The sequence below is a fragment of the Myxocyprinus asiaticus genome, chromosome 18 (assembly GCF_019703515.2).
Source record: "Myxocyprinus asiaticus isolate MX2 ecotype Aquarium Trade chromosome 18, UBuf_Myxa_2, whole genome shotgun sequence".
NCBI lineage: Eukaryota > Metazoa > Chordata > Actinopteri > Cypriniformes > Catostomidae > Myxocyprinus > Myxocyprinus asiaticus.
In genome coordinates, this window is record NC_059361.1 from 10,272,194 (window position 1) to 10,293,903 (window position 21,710).

Sequence of the window (21,710 nt, forward strand, 5' to 3'; positions counted from 1 at the left end):
GTTAGTTCAGGTTGTCAGATGACAAATAACCCTATGGTAAAACATTATGATATTCATGAATCAAAAAGGCATGCTATTTGTAATTTATAATATTTTTACTTTTTTGCAGTAATTAAATCAATTCTATTGATGAAATAATAAAAATAAAAAAAAAATAAATAAAAAAAGTATCAAACCAACATAAAAAAAGATTACATTTTAAAGAACTTGACACATGTTTTAAATTAGATTTTTAAAAAGATTTTCATTTTTCTGGATGTCATTATTTGTTATTGACACAGAAATCTAAACATTTAAAACTGGCAAAAGTTACAGAAAAACAGCAGCCAGTGTGAGAGCTGTTGTGCTGTGTTACGTTTAACATCTGGTCACGTCTCATCGCCTTTTTATTCACACAGTGACATTATATTAATAGTAGTCTGCGTCCAGTTTTAAGAGCAGGATATGGTATGTCTTCTGGGTTTTGATTGATAGCTGAGGATGTTGTGGCTCTTAAGTTCTTTTGAGGCTGTTCCTCTATATCTGGGTAAAACTGCAATTCCTCTTTTAGTCAGGTGTTTTGTAACACTTCATTACAATGTTCTGTTTGTTAACATAGGAAATGCATTAGATATCATGAACTAACAATGAACAGTAACGTTTACAGCAGTAATTAATCTTGGTTAATTTATGAAAATACAATTGCTCATTGTTAGTTCATGTAACTTCACAATCCTCATGTTAACACATGACATATGATAACATATAAGAGCTACCTGTACGTTCAACACTAAAAAATAATTTTCTAATTTCTCTCTTTTTTAACTCCCCAAATTCTGCTTCTGATTTTTTTAAAAAATGCTGTAGTTTGAATCTACTGTATATTTGTGTTTGTGTGTTTACATATCTGTTAGCATGCAAAACTGTGTGTTTGGTCTCTTTTCAACATCTCCGTCTCAGTAAATGCTCTTATAAATCAGGCTGTTTGTCCAGTTGGACATAAACTCATGAATACGTTTCTAACGTGTGTTTTCTTTTAAGATCTGCCGCAACGTAACAATGATTAATGAACTCACATGACCTGTCATGTTCAGCCTTCTGATCTGTCAATCACCAGACTCATGTCTCTAGGGGTGGGGCCTCCAGCAGCCCTGATCAAAGCTCATTGGATCAGAGGAGACATGAGTGGCAGTTAAAAGGGCCTGTCTGGCTTCAGTAACAATATCCAAACAGTCCAGTGACCAGGACAGGTTGAATATCAGTTCAGGTAATCGCTACAGCCAAAACCTTGAATATTATGACTTTAAAAAAATAGTATTTTATCAGCAAAGCCTTAACAGTTCACCAAAATGAAAATTCTGCCATCATTTACTCACATAATGGCATGTGAAGAGTAAGATTGTGCTGCATCTGTTCATGATTATTCATTTACGTTACAGATGTTTTCAAAAGATTCTCACCCATTTCTGCTAATTCAGTCTCTACTCTCACACTCATAAACGCTTCTTGTTAAAACCCGTGGCTTCATTTGTAGCTTGTGGTCCAATATGTTGATTTCTATTAGCATTCCTGAATTTTCCACAAGCTGAGTCTTAACAATCTGTAACAGCTAATTTTCTTACACCTTTCAGCAAAGACAGGAATATGTTAGGAACATGCATTGACATTCTATGCTCGGTTTACATTCTATTTAGTTTGGCACAGATTTTTAGCTTAACGCTATGTATTTTTTATTGCAATTTTGCATTAATCCTTTGAAAACGTTTAAAGCAAGCAATTTACAAATGACAGTTTCTACATTCTTGTGAAGTCAGAATATTATGTAGAAGAGTGCAATGTGCTGCATTAAAGCAATAAGCCACATGAGAGGGTCAGAAATTAGTAGGGTCTTAGGACAAAAAAAAAAAAAGCCACCAAAAGTGACAAAAATGCTCCCAAAAAAAAACAAACAAAAAAAAACATCTAATATATTTTTTCATATTATATTGTAGGTCTCAAATAAATTATTTCTGTTGATAATAATGCCACTGAAAATCAAATCCACGCAGGGGCAAATATGCCGCTCAATCAAAAGGTTAATTTCTGACACTACCTTACACATGGTAAAATCACTGTACTACGCAGCCTCCAGTGACTTATTTTTTTTATGAAATGGTGGCAACACCAAGATTTTAAGAGTCACTGATGTTCAATAAATAGTTAGATTTATTAATATTAATAATCCAAATTAAAGGGGACCTGGGTAGCTCAGCAAGTAAAGATGCTGACTACCACATCTGGAGTTGCAAGTTCAAATCCAGGGTGTGCTGAGTGACTCCAGTCAGGCTTCCTAAGCAACCAATTGGCCCGGTTGCTAGGGTGGGTAGAGTCACATTGGGTTAACCTCCTCGTGATCACTATAATGTGGTTCTTGCTCTCTGTGTGGCGTGTAGTGAGTTGTGCATGGATGCTGCGGGGAATAGTGTGAGCCTCCACACGCATTAGGACTCCACGGTAATGCACTCAACAAGCTATGTGATAAGATGTGCAGACTGGCTGTCTCAGATGTGGAGGTTCATCCTCTGCCACCCAGATTGAGGCAAGTCACTACACCACCATGAGGACCTAGAGCGCATTGGGAATTGGGCATACCAAATTGGGGAGTAAACCCCCAATTTAAAAAATCAGAATTAAAAAAAAATTGGCCAAGTAATATATTTAATTAGCCTAAATGTAGGCTCTTTACAGTGGTTAGACAGTTTTATGTAGAATAAATTTCATGCTTTAGAATGAGAAAGTTGTAATAGAACACAGACTGTGGTCAGTTGCTGATGGGTCCATGGTCATATGATCTCCCTCTGTGACTGAAACACACAAATACCCACTAACTTCTCTGTAAATTCTTTAGAAGTACATATGTGGCCCTGTAAACATTTTATAGGTGTGTCATGAATTTTTGTGTTTAACTCTTACCAAGCTCTTGAATCATGGACCAGATTAATGTTTTTCTTTCTTTTTTTTTTCTTTTTTTTTTGCTGAATTTCCATGCTGGTCCAAACTCAGTTCCAAGGCTATCCAGCATGGTATTTTTGATTAAGCTAGTTGACCAAAGGAGGTTTGCTGGTTAATCTAGTTAAGATGCCTGGTAGAGACAGCAGCACACCAGCATCCTCTGCTGGTGACCATAGATGCCATGTGAGATTGGTCTTCACTGTCCCTTTCAGGTTTCATCACGATGAAGTATATTTCTCTGTTTTCTCTCTCTCTGATTTAACTGTTTGTGAACGAGTCTTGCAGTGGTGTTCCATTCATTCAGCACGCTCTCTTGAGATGTCTGTGTCTCTACTTCAGTCTTCGCGGAGCAGATTTAATACAGTGCTGGTTTCAGTTGCTTTGCTCTTGTTTTCATTAGTGACTGTGAAGTAAACAGAAGGGAGCATTAGCATAGCAGAAAACAGCAGAGAGTAACGTGCAGCTTTATTCAGGAAATGTCTGTCCTGCAGCAAAGAGATTCAGTTTCAGATTGTTTAACTGGATTATACCTAATAGTACCAAACATGTATGTTGTTGTGCAGGTTGAACAATTTGCATTTAAAAGTATGCATCAGTTACCTGAGACTACATGGTTCAAAACATTGTTTTTGTATCAGTTTATTGTATTTATCTATTTATCTTTAACATGTATTGTATCTTACTTATCGGGAGCATCAAATACTTTCTGACTGATCCAGGGGAAATATAAGTGGTGATGGTTTGATTTCATATGCAGTATTTGAAATTGATATCTGGCCATCACCATTGGCCAATAACTGTGCCTGACTGTCAGATTAACAGATGTGCACATTTTACATGTTGAACTAGTTTTTTCATGGATATTGAGTAAATATTGTTTACAGTTAGTGTATATTTAAATTCACCAATATATAGTATAAACTGGTATATATACACAGATGAGCCAAAACAATATGACCACTCACAGGTGATGCAAATAACATTGATCATCTCCTAACAAGGCCCAAGTCTGGGTAGATTAGATGGTAAATTGAGATATTTGTATATCTCTGAGCTTATATGAGCTGAGATATACTTCTCGTAGTCAACGTGTTGAACGCAGGAGAAATAGGCAGGAGTAGAGGCCTGAGTGACTTTGACAAGCGCTTAATTGTTATGGCCAAACGACTGAGTCTGAGCATCTCAGAAACTGCAAGGCTTGTGGGGTGCTCCTATTCAGTAGTGGTGAGTACCTACCAACAGTGGTCCGAGAAGGGACAAACCACAAACCGGCAACAGGGTGTTGGGCGCCCAAGGCTCATTGATGCGTGAGGGCAACGGAGGCTATCCCATCTGGTCCAAACTGACAGAAGGTCTACTTTGGCACAAGTCACAGAAAATTTTAATGATGATTGTGGGCAGAATGTGTCACAACACACAAAGCATCACACCCTGCTGTGTATGGGGCTGCGTGGACGCAGACCGGTCAGAGTGCCCATGATGATCCCAGTCCACCATTGAAAGCATCTACAATGGGCACGTGAGCATTGAACTGGAACTTGGAGCAGTGGAAGAAGGTCTCCTGAGTCCCATTTTCTTTAATAACATGGATGGCTGTGTACGTGTGGCCATATCCCTGGGGAAGTGATGGCATCAGGATGCACTGTGGGAAGACGACAAGCCGATGAAGGGAGTGTGATGCTCTGGGCAATGTTTTGCTGGGAAACTCTGGGTCGGACAATTCATGTGGATGTTAATTTGACATGTGCCACCTAACTAAACATCAATGCAGACCAGGTATACCCCTTCATGGCAATGGAATTCCCTGATGGCAGTGGCCTTTTTCAGCAGGATAATGCGCCCTGCCACACTGCACACATGTTACAGAAATGATCTGAGGAACATGATGAAGAGTTCAAGGTGTTGCCCTGGCCTCAAAATCCCTCAGATCTCAATCCGACTGAGCATCTGTGAATGTGCTGGACCAAAAAGTCCGATCCACGGTGGCTCCTCCTCGCAACTTACAGGACTTGAAGGATCTGCTGCTAATGTCTTGGTACCAGATACCACAGGACACCTTCAAGGGTCATGTAGAGTCCATGCCTCGTGGGTCGGTGCTTTTTTGGCAGCACACAGAGAACCAACAACACATAAGGCAGGTGGTCATAATGTTTTGGCTCATCAGTGTATACTGTATATATAAACTCAGCAAAAATAGAAACGTCCTCTCACTTTCAACTGCTTTTATTTTCAGCAAACTTAATGTGTAAATATTTGTATGAACATAAAAAGTTTCAACAAGACATAAACTGAACAAGTTTCACAGACATGTAACGAACAGAAATGGAATAATGTGTCCCTGAACAAGGGGGGGGGGGGGGGGGGGGGGGGGGGTCAAAATCAAAAGTAACATTTAGTATCTGGTGTGGCCTCTAGCTGCATTAAGTACTGCAGTGCACCTCTTCCTCATGGACTGCACCAGATTTGCCAGTTCTTGCTGTGAGATGTTACCCCACTCTTCCACCAAGGCACTTGCAAGTTCCCGGACATTTCTGGGGGGAATGCCCTTAGCCCTCACCCTCTGATCCAACAGGTCCCAGATGTGCTGAATGGGATTGAGATCCAGGCTCTTTGCTGGCCATGGCAGAACACTGACATTCCTGTCTTGCTGGAAATCATGCACAGAATGAGCAGTATGGCTGGTGGCATTGTCATGCTGGAGGGTCATGTCAGGATGAGCCTGCAGGAAGGGTACCACATGAGGGAGGAGGATGTCTTCCCTGTAACACACAGTGTTGAGATTGCCTGCAATGACGACAAGCTCAGTCCGATGATGCTGTGACACACCGCCCCAGACCATGACTGACCCTCCACCTCCAAATCGATCACGCTCCAGAGTACAGGCCTCGGTGTAACGCTCATTCCTTCGACGATAAAAGCGAGACGACCATCACTCCTGGTGAGACAAAACTGCAACTTGTCAGTGAAGAGCACTTTTTGCCAGTCCTGTCTGGTCCAGCAAAGGTGGGTTTGTGCCCATAGGCGACATTGTTGCTGGTGATGTCTGGTAAGGACCTGCCTTATAACAGGCCTACAAGCCCTCAGTCCAGCCTCTCTCAGCCTATTGCACACAGTCTGATCACTGATGGAGGGATTGTGCATTTCTGGTGTAACTCGGACAGTTTTTGTTGCCATCTGTAGCTGTCCCGCAGGTGTGATATTCAGATGTACTGATCCTGTGCAGGTGTTGTTACACGTGGTCTGCCACTGCGAGGATGATCAGTTGTTCTTCCTGTCTCCCTGTAGTGCTGTCTTAGGCATCTCACAGTACGGACATTGCAATTTATTGCCCTGGCCACATCTGCAGTCCTCATGTCTCCATGCAGCATGCCTAAGGCACGTTCACGCAGATGAGCCTGGACATCTTTCTTTTGGTATTTTTCAGAGTCAGTAGAAAGGTCTCTTTAGTGTCCTAAGTTTTTATAACTGTGACCTTAATTGCCTACCGTCTGTAAGGTGTTAGTGTCTTAACTGTTCCACAGGTGCATGTTAATTAGTTGTTTATGGTTCATTGAACAAGCATGGAAAACATTGTTTAAACCCTTTACAATAAAGATCTGTAAAGTTATTTGTATTTTTACAAAATTATCTTTAAAATACAGTGTCCTGAAAAAGGGACGTTTATATACAGTATATATACACACTGGCGGCCAAAAGTTTGGAATAATGTACATATTTTTCTCTTATGGAAAGAAATTGTTACTTTTATTAATCAAAGTGGCATTCAACTGATCACAATGTATAGTCAGGACATTAATGACATGAAAAATTACTATTACAATTTGAAAAAAAATTCAGAACTTCTTAAACTTCTTCAAAGAGTTCTCATCAAAAAATCCTCCACGTGCAGCAGTGACAGCTTTGCAGATCCTTGGCATTCTAGCTGTCAGTTTGTCCAGATACTCAGGTGACATTTCACCTCACACTTCCTGTAGCACTTGCCATAGATGTGGCTGTCTTGTTGGGCACTTCTCATGCACCTTACAGTCTAGCTGATCCCACAAAAGCTCAATGGGGTTAAGATCCGTAACACTCTTTTCCAATTATCTGTTGTCCAATGTCTGTGTAACTTTGCCCTCTCTAACCTTTTCTTTTTGTTTTTCTGTTTCAAAAGTGGCTTTTTCTTTGCAATTCTTCCCATAAGGCCTGTCTTCTCTTTACTGTTGTACATGAAACTGGTGTTGAGCGGGTAGAATTCAATGAAGCTGTCAGCTGAGGACATGTGAGGTGTCTATTTCTCAAACAAGAGACTAAGATGTACTTATTCTCTTGTTTAGTTGTACATCTGGGCCTTCCTCATCTCTTTCTGTCCTTGTTAGAGCCAGTTGTCCTTTGTCTTTGAAGACTGTAGTGTACATCTTTGTATGAAATCTTCAGTTTTTTGACAATTTCAAGCATTGTATAGCCTTCATTCCTCAAAACAATGACTGACTGACGAGTTTCTAGAGAAAGCTGTTTCTTTTCTCATGCCAGTCTATTGCATATTGTGGCAACTCAAAAACAAACTGAAAGACAATGATAAGCTTTATTTAACGAACCAAATAGCTTTCAGCAGTGTTTGATATAATGGAAAGTGATTTTCTAGTACCAAATTAGCAATTTAGCATGATTACTCAAGGATAAGGTGCTGGAGTGATAGCTGCTGGAAATGGGGCCTGTCTAGATTTGATCAAAAATTACTTTTTTAAATAGTGATGGTGCTGTTTTTTTTTACATCATTAATGTCCTGACTATACTTTGTGATCAGTTGAATGCCACTTTTGTGAATTAAAGTACCAATTTCCTTCCGAAACAGCAAAGTCTGGACATTTTCCAAACTTTTGGCCGCCAGTGTATATTTATATATCTGCCACGGGCCAATTTGTTTTATAGATATTGGTATTAGCTTCAGCTATTAAAGTTCCCACCACCTAGGACAGCGGTAAGTTGTACAGTATATCTACAGTTAGTAATAACTAATACGATGATATATTACAAAGACAGTAAAGGCTGCTGATACAGTTGAAGATGATTAATGCTCTGGTTAGATGTACTTCCTCCAATGAACAGCTACCTTACAGAGAGACAACAGATGTTCTTTATAATAACCTCCTATGAGATGTCATATATCACAGTTTTCTCTCACACTTTGAGCACAAGGTCATAGAGGTATCTCCAACACTTCTACATGACTAACAGGGGATTCATTTCCTCAAAAAGCAATAATCTAATGAAATACTGTATACTCCATTTAACAAGTGTAAAGTGATACAGGTGAACTAGAACACTATATAGATGGAATCTTTTGTGTAGTCTGAATCTCTGGCAATGAATTACAGCCCAGAACACCTGAGAATAATGAATCTCAAAGACAGTACAGACTTTTATATCCTAGTTACCAAAAATATACAAATATATTGCAGTAAAGAAAAATAAACAGTGATGTGAGGCTATTGTAGAGTAGAAAATCTTTATGGAACAGACTTTTGCAGTTGATCAGCACATTTTGTCTGAATACTCATGGACAATAAAATGTCAGCGTTTCAGATGTCTGGTTTTTCCGGTCTCTGTGATCTGATGTGTGCACCTGTGCCATATGGAAAAATTTGTATATGGGTTTTTAACTATAATGACAAAGCTTTTTAACTCATTCAGTTGCACAAGTTAAATTGGAAACCGCTTGAAACAGGAAGCATACAGCCAAATAGTTTCCATCTCAGGTATCATCAGATCACAATATGTACATATATACACACACATCAGCCACAACATTAAAACCACCTGCCTAATATTGTGTAGGTCCCCCTCGTGCCACCAAAACAGCGCCAACCTGAATCTCAGAATAGCATTCTGAGATGCTATACTTGTCACCACAATTGTACAGAGTGGTTATCTGAGTTACCATAGATTTAGTCAGTCTGGCCATCCTCTGTTGACCTCTCTCATCAACAAGGCATTTCCATCCACAGAGCTGCCACTCACTGGATGTTTTTTGTTTCTGGCACCATTCCTGTTGTAAGGCAGGTCCTTACCAAACATCACCAGCAACAATGTCACCTATGGGCACAAACCCACCTTCGCTGGACCAGACAGGACTGGCAAAAAGTGCTCTTCACTGACGAGTCGCGGTTTTGTCTCACCAGGGGTGATGGTTGACTCGCGTTTATCGTCGAAAGAATGAGCTTTACACCGAGGCCTGTACTCTGGAGCAGGATCGATTTGGAGGTGGAGGGTCAGTCATGGTCTGGGGCGGTGTGTCACAGCATCATCGGACTGAGCTTGTTGTCATTGCAGGCAATCTCAACGCTGTGCTTTACAGGGAAGACATCCTCCTCCCTCATGTGGTACCCTTCCTTCAGGCTCATCCTGACATGACCCTCCAACATGACAATGCCACCAGCCATACTGCTCATTCTGTGCGTGATTTCCTGCAAGACAGGAATGTCAGTGTTCTGCCATGGCCAGTGAAGAGCCCAGATCTCAATCCCATTGAGCACATCTGGGACCTGTTGGATCAGAGGGTGAGGGCTGGGGACATTCCCCCCAGAAATGTCCGGGAACTTGCAAGTGCCTTAGTGGAAGAGTGGGGTAACATCTCACAGCAAGAACTGGCAAATCTGGTGCAGTCCATGAGGAAGAGGTGCACTGCAGTATTTAATACAGCTGGTGGCCACACCAGATACTGACTGTTACTTTTGACCCCCCTTTTGTTCAGGGACACATTATTCCAGTTCTGTTAGTCACATGTCTGTGAAACTTGTGCAGTTTATGTATTAGTTGTTGAAACTTTTTATGTTCATACAAATATTTACACATGTTAAGTTTGCTGAAAATAAAAGCAGTTGAAAGTGAGAGGATGCTTCTTTTATTGCTGAGTTTTTATATATATATATATATATATATATATATTACTGTAAAAAGTTTGTCATAAAAACAGCATCAACAACTAAGATTTTTAATGTATTGTTAAGTTAACAATATTTAACAGCATACCAGAAATTATTTAGAGTGTAGTTACTCTACTGGCCCATAAATTATGGTGTTTTTTTTTTTTTTTGCAAAAAATCTCTTCATATGATATTAAGTAACTGTATTTGTCTTCCATTCACTTGTTGTTTTTTTCCCCAACTTAAAACAGCTGAAAGTGTCTACACCTAATAATTCAAATGTGTTTTACCCTTGAAGTGGAGAATATATAATAATACATTTGAGAAATGAATGTTGTATGAATTACAGTTATATAGACGTGGGGTTTGGCTCTTATCATGTCAGTATTTGTTCTTGTTTCTGCTGCAGTGTTTGATGGAAAACACATTCATAACTGAATACTGACAAACAGACAGAATAAAACAAAACCTTCAGTTCCACCGGGCCGAGCAGTCTGATACCGTGGGAACGGTTCGGAACTGGGTTTTGCGGTTAACAGTAATGAACCAAAGCCTGTCATTTCTACAGCTACGTCTCAGTGTGGCTGTTTAATAATGTGGCTTTATGTATTTTATGCATTATTTTATACCGTTGGGAATGAGGGTGAATTTTTTGTGAGGTTTGTTATTGAATGTGTGTTTGGTCCAGGGTTGCTGGTTTAGGTTTGGGTTTTGGTTTGGGTTGGCACTGGTTGGGTTGTATTAAGAAATATTCATTTGTCATGAACAAAACCATGTGTTTTAACTGAAATGAAGCCAGAAAGACCATCAGGGAGACATTCATGCTCATTATTTTGCAGAAAGACATTCTCTTCTCTTAACTGTGTTTCAGATAACTGCTTTTCATACATACAGATAAATATCATGAAAGCATCTGCAAACAATTATTTATCTGAAGGCAATGTAATGCTTTATTTTTTTATATTATGAAACTTTAAGACAAATTTTAGTGTATAGATTTCATTAAATCAAAAAATAAGGGTAAAATGATTTAATATTTAGCAGGTGCAGATCTACTATACAAAAGCAAATTGACAAGCTTTTGACTGTTACAGTATATACATCAATACAGCTCATTTATTTAGGTGTTTGCTATTATGAATTACTTTGTTCAGAGGATGCAGGTTACACATTGTATGACAGTCAGAAATATATTGTTGGTCTGTAAATTAACTATTCATTCATAACCCACTAACCCAAAATCAACATTGTGTTTGGGTGTTTTTTATCATTTATAATTCAGTTACAAAACTGAAACATTAAACATTTCTCCAAAAATTGATAGCTATCTTCATTAGATCTTCTTGAGAACATTTGTACATTTTAAAGGGATAGTTCACCCCAAAAAATGAAGATTATTTCATAATTTACTCACCCTCATATCATCCCAAATGTGTTTGACTTTCTTTCTTTTGCAGAATTCAAACGAACACTTTTAGAAAAATATCTCACCCACACCCACATCGCTTCTGAAGATATAGATTTAACCACTAGAGTCTTATGGATTAATTTTATGCTGCCTTTACGTACTTTCTGGACCTTCAAAGTTCTGGCCACCATCCACTTGCATTGTGAGGACCTACAGAGCTGAAATATTCTTCTAAAAATCTTCGTTTGTGTTCAGCAAAATAACGAAAATCATACACATCTGGGATGGCATGAGGGTGAGTACATGATGAGAGAATTTTCATTTTTGGGTGAACTGTCCCTTTAAATTCAACACTTAAAGTCTTTCATTGATAATATGAATGTCACCTTTTTTTACTGTATGCATAATGGCTATATGTTAATGTACACTTATTTAATGCATATTTAAATGGTTAGAAATGAAACATTCATGCAACTTTCATAAAACGTACAAATATTTTTTAATATCCTATATTCATATGTGAGTGCAAAATGAATGTGTATGTTAATATTATTGTGAAGTGTTAAACTCACACTCATCCTGTGGAAGAGGAGGAGGTGCATGTGTAATGGCATTCTTTTCTTGAAGGATGGAATAAGGGATTAGTGAGCGCTTACTCACGCGCTTCAGTGCACAAGTCAAGAGCGCGCGGCGCAGACACACAGCTGTGAGTTCACCGGACTACAGGGTACAGATGATAGTCTGATTTAGAATTTTCATTTATTTTGTTCGGCACTCTTATTAAACGCGTGGAATCACGGTGACTGTTTCCACATTGAATCTGGCAGTGAAATGACTCGAGTGTTACGCGCACCGTTTGGCGTCTTGTGTGTGTTTGTGTGGACATGCGGTGTGAACGCGTTCGGCACCTCACGGTGAGTGTTTGACCATGTGTGAGTGTGTGTGTGTGTGTTTCCTCTGATCTGACCGTGAGATATTTCTCAGGGATTTTGTGTTTAATCCTCTCTTCACATTAGCGCTCGTGTCGTGGGAACAGCGCGCGGGGTTCATTCGGGTGTCTGGAGTTCAGAGATTTGAGCAGTTTTTGTATTTTTTTTGTATTTTTTTTTTTTTTTTTTCTGTTTCAGCTGAAATGCATTTTTTATTTGGTCGTTTAAAAAAAGACCTGATTAAGGCTAAATGATGATGGGTGTACAATGTTTTTTGGGCATACCATGGTAATACCATGGCATTCTGTGGAGTATCTTGGTGTGCAATGCCATGTAAATATCATGGTACATGAATATGGTAATCCTTCAGAATCAGTACCATGGTACACAGTCGAGTTTGGATACACCTACTCATTCTTTATTATTACTATGTTCCACAATTTAGAACAATAGTAAAATAGAAGAATACATTTTAAAATAAAAGTCAGGTAATTATAAACTGACCAAAATTTAAAGGAATATTCCGGGTTCAATACAAGTTAAGCTCAATTGACAGCATTTGTGGCATAATGTTGATTACCTCAAAATTATTTTTGATTTGACCCTCCTTTTCTTTAAAGAAAAGAAAAATCTGAGTTACAGTGAGGCACTTACAATGGAAGTGAATGGGGTCAATCCGTAAACGTTCAGATACTCACTGTTTCAAAATTATAGCCACAAGACGTAAACAATATGCATGTTAACATGATTTTAGTGTGATAAAATCACTTACTAACCCTTTCTGTGTAAAGTTATATCCAATTTTATAACTTTGTTGCCATGACGACGTAACGCTGTGAACCCTAAAACCCTAAAACAACCATAAAAACAATGATTTAAACAACTTTACAGCTCAAATAATACACAAGTTTTAACAGAGGAATTAATGTAAGTGCTTTTGTAAAGTCATTAGCTTCACATTTCTGCCTTAAAACCCTCCAAAAATTGGCCCCATTCATTTTCATTGTAAGTGCCTCACTGTAACCTAGATTTTTCCTTCTTTCTTTCTTTCTTTTTTTTTAAAGAAAAGGAGGGACGATTCGAAACTTCTTTTTTTTTGTGGTAATCAACATTATGTCACAAATGCAGTCACTTGAGCTTTACTTGCATTGCAGTTGTGTTGTATTGAACTGGACACTTTTTGACTGCTTTTACTTCACTATCAGCTCCAACATAAAAACAATTAAATAATGTTTTTTTTTTTTTGTTGTTTTTTTAATAATGTTTTTGTACATGGCATTCATAGGCACAATTTGTCTAAAAAACAAATTTCAACAATTTAAGCTTCAGCCGTTTAGACAAAAAGGTTTATAAGAGCAAGAGAAACATAAATTCAGTCAAGTGTGTCCAAACCTTTGACTGGTAGTGTGGCAAAGAACCATTGTATTACCATCTGATATTATCACTTTACTATGGTACCGCTACAATTCTCATTTTGTAAGCTCTTAATTTCTTGGTACAAATGAGAAATGTTACACAAAACATTTCCTGTCTCTCAGTTCTAACAGTTACGAGTGTCCAGTGAATAAGATCTTGACTGTGGAGTATCCATGCACAAGAGCTGGAGGACAGAGAAGCACCTGTCTCAGGTACACATCACTCATCTGAAAACAACCATTACTGGAGTTTTTATTATTATTATTTTTTTTTTATCCCCCTTTTCTCCCCAATTATGGAATGCCTAATTCCCGCTACTTACTAGGTCCTCATGGTGGCGCGGTTACTCACCTCAATCCGGGTGGCGGAGGACAAGTCTCAGTTGCCTCCGCTTCTGAGACAGTCAGTCCGCACATCTTATCACGTGGCTCGCTGTGCATGACACCACGGAGACTCGCAGCACGTGGAGGCTCATGCTACACACTGTGATCCACGCACAACATACCACGTGCCCCATTGAGAGCGAGAACCACTTAATTGTGACCATGAGGAGGTTACTCCATGTGACTCTACCCTCCCTAGCAACTGGGCCAATTTGGTTGCTTAGGAGATCTGGCTAGAGTCACTCAGCACACCCTGGATTCGAACTTGCGACTCCAGGGGTGGTAGTCAGCGTCAGTACTCGCTGAGCTATCCAAGCCCACCTCTCATTACTGGAGTTTATTAAGTGAAGTTTCACTACTATTCTGAATGTGAATTTTTTCATGCATGAACATTGTATTTTGTGCATCGCTATACACAACACACAATTTCAATTTATGTAAATCAACTGATCTCAGTTCAGGAGTTAAAACAACATGGCGCCGGCCAGACTGAGTTTGTCTTTGGGAGGAATGCTAACAAAACTACATCTGGTAAGAAACCTAATGAAGTTTTACATTGAAACCTGTTTGAGTCTAAAGATTGAGAGTCTCTAGTTTCATCCGACATGCCATTTTAAAAAATGTGAGCGACTTACCGCAAAACGCCACGCTGCTAAACACAATGTACACTAAAGTGTACTTTAGCCCATTTTTTCCTTAGAAATCCTATATTTACTGTGCATTATCACATTGAGAATCAATGGGTTAATCCAAAAGCTGAAAAATGTTGCTTTCAGAGGCTTTATATGGAGTTAGGATGAAAATAAGGTGTTCTGAGACCAGTGCAGACAGACAGCATACTGGAGATTAAGTCATTCACTAAACAGGGAGCAAGGGAGCATCCTATAGCTCTCTATGCAAGTGCATTTAATCCAAACTTCTATCAAAAGTTCAGTTTCAGGCTTGAGATGATTTTTAAACAACTCAACATGTTTGACAGAAATGGGACAATGGTAATCAGTACATAGATTCAGAATGTATAATGTATAATTTTATTTCAACATGGTTGGCAGAGATTGGATGATACTGGCCATTACACTGAATCAGAATTATTTATTCAGCTTTACAGAAAATCAGCTGTTATGTCTGTAATGTCCCAAAAAAACTTGAATAACCAATACTCCTGGAAACATATTAAACATTTTGATAAAAAAAAAAAATTGGACTTTCTATAGCTTTCTATATTTCTTATTGGTATTATTTAAAATTTCACAACTTTGTCCCGTTGTCCACATATATTGCCATACATTTTAAGGAAAAGTATTTGCTCTAGAATTTATTTATTTTTTGCATTTTTATTAGGTGCTAATAGTTAAAAATCAAAAAGGGAAATGGTAAATGAAGAGAGCAGTCATGCTCAGGTCTCAGGAGGATAATGTGTTGAAGACCATATGATTTCCATTGCTAGAGCAAGACTATAAACAGACTCCTGGAGCCCGACCAGAACAATTAGAGCACTGATGTTAACTAAACAACATCTCACACACATCTATTAGCTTCATTTGTCAGTATGAGTACTGGTTTAACAGAGCTTGTACACCTTCAGGGTTATGAGATGCAACAAAGTTTGAGTCTCAGTGGATTTTTACTTAACTAGTACTAGTATATGTTTTCCCAAGAAGTTATTTCATGTGTTCATCTAAGAGTATAAGGTCATCCCAGATGCCTGTAATTTTGGTGTAAGTTAGAATTGCGTGATCGTCCTGAACAGAATGGTTGTATGTGTTATGCAATTGTCCTTCAAAACAACTTTTGTTTCTTGGTTTGGATCGTAGATCACACTAGGGCCAAATAAAATCTCACTCAAGGCTCTTTACCAACAAAAAACTGCTTATCTGAACGGCTAGTTCATCCAAAAATACAAATTCTGTAATCATTTACTCACCCTTATGTTGCTTCAAACCTGTAGGGCTTTTTTCCTTCCGTGGAACATATGAGGAAATATTTAGCAGAATGTTCACGTTGCTCTTTTCTTTTCTGCTATAACTGTTCCAAACTTCCTGCCTGATGTATAAAATGTTGAGGGCGCGCAGAAGGTTTGTTGGCAGGTAGAGAACATTTGTAATATTCTTGTTATGTAATGTACTGTATGAATAAGAGACCCTCACTTGTTCCGTATCAGACAGTTTGAGTGTAACATTCATCACACACTTGTGTAACACACAGATCTTCAGTGTAAGAGTCAGAACTATTTCACAAGCCTGCAACTGTGGACAGACAAGAGGTGAGATTATGAAATATTGTGGTGGTTGGAGATGCCAGTCTAAAAGTTTGCAGAGTAACTGCCAAACATAGGCTGGACTTTCAGGCATGTTGTTGCCATTATTTTTTGTGGTTCTTAAATAGTGAAAAGTTCAAAACAAAAGGCAGAAACAGAGATTCCATTTTTTAAGCAATCAAACTTGCGATTTATGCCTGGTGGATGATAAAATGGGCGACCTAACAACAACCACCCAGAAAGAACACCATAGCAACTATCCACAACACTAGCATCATGGCGGTGAGTTTAACAAACACCACTCACAATGTAAAAGTCTACTTTCTGTCATAACAAATTTGGCAAAATTGCTGTCTAGAGTTCCCCTCTGTATATATATATTTATATATAGAACAGAGCTTTATTGCCTCTTTAGACATTATCAGTGTCTTTGAACGGACCATCACCCATTAGTAGAGTTTATTCAATTTTTTATTTTTTAATAGCTTTGGTCCACAGACATGCAAACTGGACACAGTGTGAGTGAGCAGTTCCACTCCAGTGGTTTAAGTGGACTCTTTAAATCAGGGTCAGAAATTAAGGGGGGCTTGGGTTGGAGGGCAAAGGGTCGTGTGTCACCGGCCTGTTGGGCATTTGGGGTTTTAGAGTTTCAGCCATTAAATGGGGGATAAAATTTAAAGCAGGAGACGAGGAGTCTAGAGGCATTTCTCTCTCTCTCTCTCATATATATATATATATGTGTGTGTGTGTGTGTGTGTGTGCTGCATGTACAAATTGAGCCCATAAAAAATAAAAAACGAGATATCTTTATTCTCTCTTTTTTTCCCCCTAGACTGAAATGAGACCAAATGGAGAGCAAATTTAGAATTTTGCTGAAGTCTTCTGCTTCTTAGATGTTTCTCCTGAGAAGACCCCACTAATCTCACATGTGTCTCCATTAGAGTTTCAGAAGAGATCTCACCAATGTCTTAAACTCAGATTTGCTACCAAAGTCTGCAATCAAAAGTCAAAACCAACATTTCTCAGCCAGTACTTCCAAGACCAAATGATCTCAGCTGTGTTATTCACATTCATTTTATAGCTCTATACTTTTACTGCTGATCAACAAATGACCCATTCGTGTCTATTTTTATTTTACCTAAGGAATTACCATGTTCATATACCATGGTATGTACATGGTGTTCCAAGATACTTTAAATACTACTATGGTACATGTCCAAAAATATATGGTAATGCCATTCCATGTCATATTTCCAGCATGTTTTCAGCAGTAAGCGGTGTTGTGATTTGTGCTGCTGTGGAATGAATGTAGTTTTCCTCTCAGGTACAGAGTTTAGATCTGTTTGAATTTCAGCTTCAGTGTCCTGGCAGGAGCACTGTGGAACCACTGGCAATCTGACTGTAAATCCACTGAGAGGAAACGAGAGTTCAGGGGGGCCGTTTTTGATCACAGCTGTGGTAGCAGTGCTTAATGGGATATCTGTTGGTGTTGTGGGTTATAGAGGTGTGAGGGGAGCGAGAGAATATTAAACACCTCCACCAGTTCCCCCTCTTTACCTTCACTCTCTCTTTCATCTTAAATACAAGTCTTTGGTCATACTGAAGTATCTGTGAAGCTGTGAAGGTTGGCGTCCCACTAGAAGATTTGGTCCCACTTTATATTAGTCGTCTTTAACTACTATGTACTAACATTAAAATACATACAATACAATGTACTTATTGTGTAACTACATGTTGTTCTGCATGTAGAATTAGATTCTCACAAGATTAACATTTGCTGCTACTGAGGTTGAGGTACGGGTAGATTTAGGAGAAGGGTTGGGGTTGGGTTAGGTTTAGGATTAGGGGTAAGGTTAACAGTGTACTACAGATGTAATTACATGCAGGTACTTGTAAGTACATTTACATATGTATAACAACACGTATGTACATAAAAAGTGCATTGTATCAAATGCTTAGGTACACAATAGTTAAAGACACACAATATAAAGTGGGTCTGAAGATTTTTCAGCCTATTTTTAGTTTTCAGTCAAGTTTCTTTTACATAATCGTGTGAGAATCAGAGGGAGATGGTGACCTCCTGATCTATTGACCCTTGCTGCTCCTTAAGGGCTCTGACCTCTTTCAACACACACTCACTTTTTCTATCATGTTGGGTGTTTTCCATTGACTTCGATTGTTTTTATATTGACCTAATGACATTTACTATTCCCTAACCCTTAATTTTTTTTCTGCATTTTTACATTACATGTATGCTATATTTTATTATATTGTATTATTAATACATATTCAGATGTTGGCTGAAATGTAGGTGATTTCAGGTTATACTAATTCAGGTAAGGTCTTTTGGTCACACACAAAAAAATAAAAATAATAATGCACACAGATGATTGCAAACAAATGGCGAACTAAATGCAGAGAACAAACAGATAAAACATCAAATAAAGGAAAATCTCAATAGTAATTCAGTAGTAATGATGGGACAGACAGTGACCTGCAGGGGTTAAATTGGGATACAATGGTAAGGAATAATGTCCACATTAATGCGGATACATTTGAAAACGCTGTTTTTGTTTTTGAAGCACTTGCTTTTCAAGCATTTTCCAAAAGTTGCTCGTCCACACTAAGACGTAGGAAAACTCTTAAATCTCCTTACTGCGCATACAAAAAAGTGCGGTTCCATGTACGGTCTGAAATGCAATCGTCCTCGTGTTCCATTGTTATACAGCAATTCCGAGTAAACTTCCCATCGCCTTTGAAGGAATGCAAAGTGAAATTTTTGAAAATTTCAGTTTTTGCTGTCAAAAATGCAGTCTCAGTGTGGACGGATGGCCAAAACTTAGAGAAAAAGATGCGTTTTCAAAAGAAAACTTATTAGTGTGGATGTGGCCTTAGGTACCTCCGATTAAACATTGCCAGTTTGTTCGTTACTTCATTCTATTTCCTGCAGGCGGGCTCCAGTTCAGTTTTTTTGATGGATTATGTCTCCATTTAGTGAGTTTGCTCGCTCAAACAACTTAAAAATTATTAAAAGTTAATGGCATAAACTTCTGTCTAGTCTGTGTCGGAACCGCATCCGCTATATTCACCTGAAGCCGCACTCTTTTAACGGGGTGCGTAGCACACACGCTGCACCTCTCTCCACTGCCCAATTCTGTTCCCATTAGATCACAATCTAATATGCAACCAGTGCTCCCAATTGGGAAGAAATGTGTGGTTGCAGCGCGGGGTTAAATGACATGTGGACACATACTGTGTTGCCTTCACTCCCAAAAAAAGAGAGAGTTTGCCTTCATTCCTTGCTTATTGGAATTAATGTAGAAATGTCTAATTTTTGTAAAATATTTCGGTCTAATGGCATTATATTTGCAGTCAGTTAGGAGGTAAAGCTCTTCCTCCACATCTCCATCAGTTTAGTCTTTCATCTAGTGTTTTCAGGTCTATGAGCTCCAGCTGTGATTGGTGACAGACAGATGTCACTCCCTCTCTCATCTGTTTCTGTCACTCTGACTTCCTTAACATGTTGGCATCTCTCTCTGCCGTGACATTTCCCCCTTTGTTTCCGTCTCTGTCATCGCAGCCATCACTGTGCATTTTCTCCAACCCCAGAGGGTTTTTCACCAAACTTCCAGAGTAATTTTCTGATCTTAAACAATTGAAATCTACATCCAGATGAGGCATCCATATGTTGAAGCACAGATTCTGTATGTTTAATACTAAACCCTTGAATTGACAAGATCATATAAACATTTACAGTCGCAATCTGGCAACATTTGACACATCTTGTCTTTTTAGTGTGTGTCTGTGGCGTCAGGACTACGGGATGCAGGAAAATGTGTGTACATGCTCCATTCATCATAACTGTCTGACCTCATGAAAAACATCACTCTGAGTTGCCTTTTGAACACTTTAATTTCAATGCGTCATTTCAATAAATGTTGACCTGTGAAACTCCTGAATTGTGATATGTGATTGGACCCAGATGTGTCTTGAGAGAGAGAATGAGGAAACACAGTCAGGGGGGATTTAGGCCATGCACACAAGCAACAGGCACATTTAAATGCAGAAGTGAAGCCCATAAATGATCCATCTGTGTGTAGGAAATACAGGAGTCACTTCCAAACAATAGTTTGGTGTCTTGCAGCTGTAAACTGACTTTAACTGCAGTGTGGACATACAGGTAGCATTAGTGTTGCTTGGATTTAAAATGGACAATAGATCAGTTTTAAGAACTGGCTGAATGAGGAATCACCCTCACTTTCCTCTGATAGTGGCATGTGGCAGCCATTACCTCTTGAACACTGGCTATGTCTCTCATTTTGCAATTCTGTTTGGCGACACTGAAATGACATTCTGCTTCAGTGTTGAATGTACTGATTCTCTCATGTCTCTCTGCAGGAGGAAGTGTTGTGAAGGCTTCAGGTTTGTGATGGGTCAGTGTGTGTCAGAAAGTAAGTAAAACCTTCAGTTTAGTTCTAATATTTTCAGAGTCTATAATAATAATAATATATTAACAAATACAGTATTTAAGAATATTCCAGATTCAATACAAGTTAAGCTCAATCAACAGCATTTGCTTCAAAATATTGATTACCGCAATAATTAATTTTTACCTGCCCCTTCTTTTCTTTATAAAAAGTGAGGCACTTACAACGGAAGTGAATGGGGCTAATCCGTCAACAAACCCTAAAACCCTAGGGGTGCCTGGGTAGCTCAGCGAGTAGAGTCACATGGGGTAACCTCCTCGTGGTTGCTATAATGTGGTTCTCAATCTCGGTGGGGCGCGTAGTGAGTTGTGCGTGGATGCCGCGGAGAATAGCGTGAAGCCTCCACACGGTGTCTCCGTGGTAATGCGCTCATCAAGGCATGTGATGAGATGCGCAGATTGACGGTCTCAGACGCGGAGGCAACTGAGATTCGTCCTCCGCCACCCGGATTGAGGCAAGTCACTACGCCACCATGAGGACTCATTGGGAATTGGGCATTCCAAATTTGGGAGAAAAGGGGAGAGAAAAAATTTTACCGCTCAGATAACACGGGTTTTAACAGAAATAATGAAAGTACCTTTATAAAATTATAAGCTTCACATTTGTACCTTTTAAACCCTCCAAAAATTGCCCCATTCACTTACACTGTAAGTGCCTCACTTTAGGCTCGATTTTTGCTTTGGACGGACGAAGGACGGACGAATAAACATTTTTTTTTTTTTGGTAATCAACATTATGCCACAAAAGCTGTCAGTTGACCTTATTTTGTAATGAACAATTATAATAATGTGTGTGTGTGCAGGTGTGGATGTGTGCGAAGGCTCCCCTTGTGAGCAGCAATGTACTGATAACTTCGGTCGGGTGTTGTGCACGTGCTACCATGGTTACCGTTTTGACCGAGAGAGACATCGTCAGCACTTGCATCCATACTGCATAGGTTAGTTGGTCTTGAATA

General features: G+C 38.9%; 1 protein-coding gene and 1 long non-coding RNA gene across 5 annotated transcripts in view; one reads left to right on the forward strand and one right to left on the reverse strand.

Annotated features, from left to right (window-relative positions):
- Positions 1 to 16,189, reverse strand: LOC127456194 (uncharacterized). The gene is made up of 3 exons (XR_007899800.1): positions 15,936 to 16,189; positions 2,932 to 3,373; positions 1 to 2,822 (listed from the first exon to the last, which is right to left on the reverse strand). It is a non-coding gene; the product is annotated as an uncharacterized LOC127456194 (long non-coding RNA).
- LOC127456187 (collagen and calcium-binding EGF domain-containing protein 1-like) overlaps positions 11,351 to 21,710 on the forward strand; it is a 21,658-nt gene continuing 11,298 nt past the window's right edge. The window contains exons 1-4 of one of the 4 annotated variants that reach the window (XM_051724553.1): positions 11,351 to 12,197; positions 13,751 to 13,840; positions 20,667 to 20,719; positions 21,558 to 21,692. In XM_051724553.1, the coding sequence (XP_051580513.1) occupies positions 12,115 to 12,197; positions 13,751 to 13,840; positions 20,667 to 20,719; positions 21,558 to 21,692 (361 nt within the window). In that variant the 5' untranslated portion in view covers positions 11,351 to 12,114. Of the gene's footprint in view, positions 12,198 to 13,750; positions 13,841 to 16,316; positions 16,551 to 17,100; positions 20,720 to 21,557; positions 21,693 to 21,710 lie in introns of those variants that run through there. The other 3 variants (XM_051724555.1, XM_051724554.1, XM_051724556.1) reach the window with 3 other exon arrangements.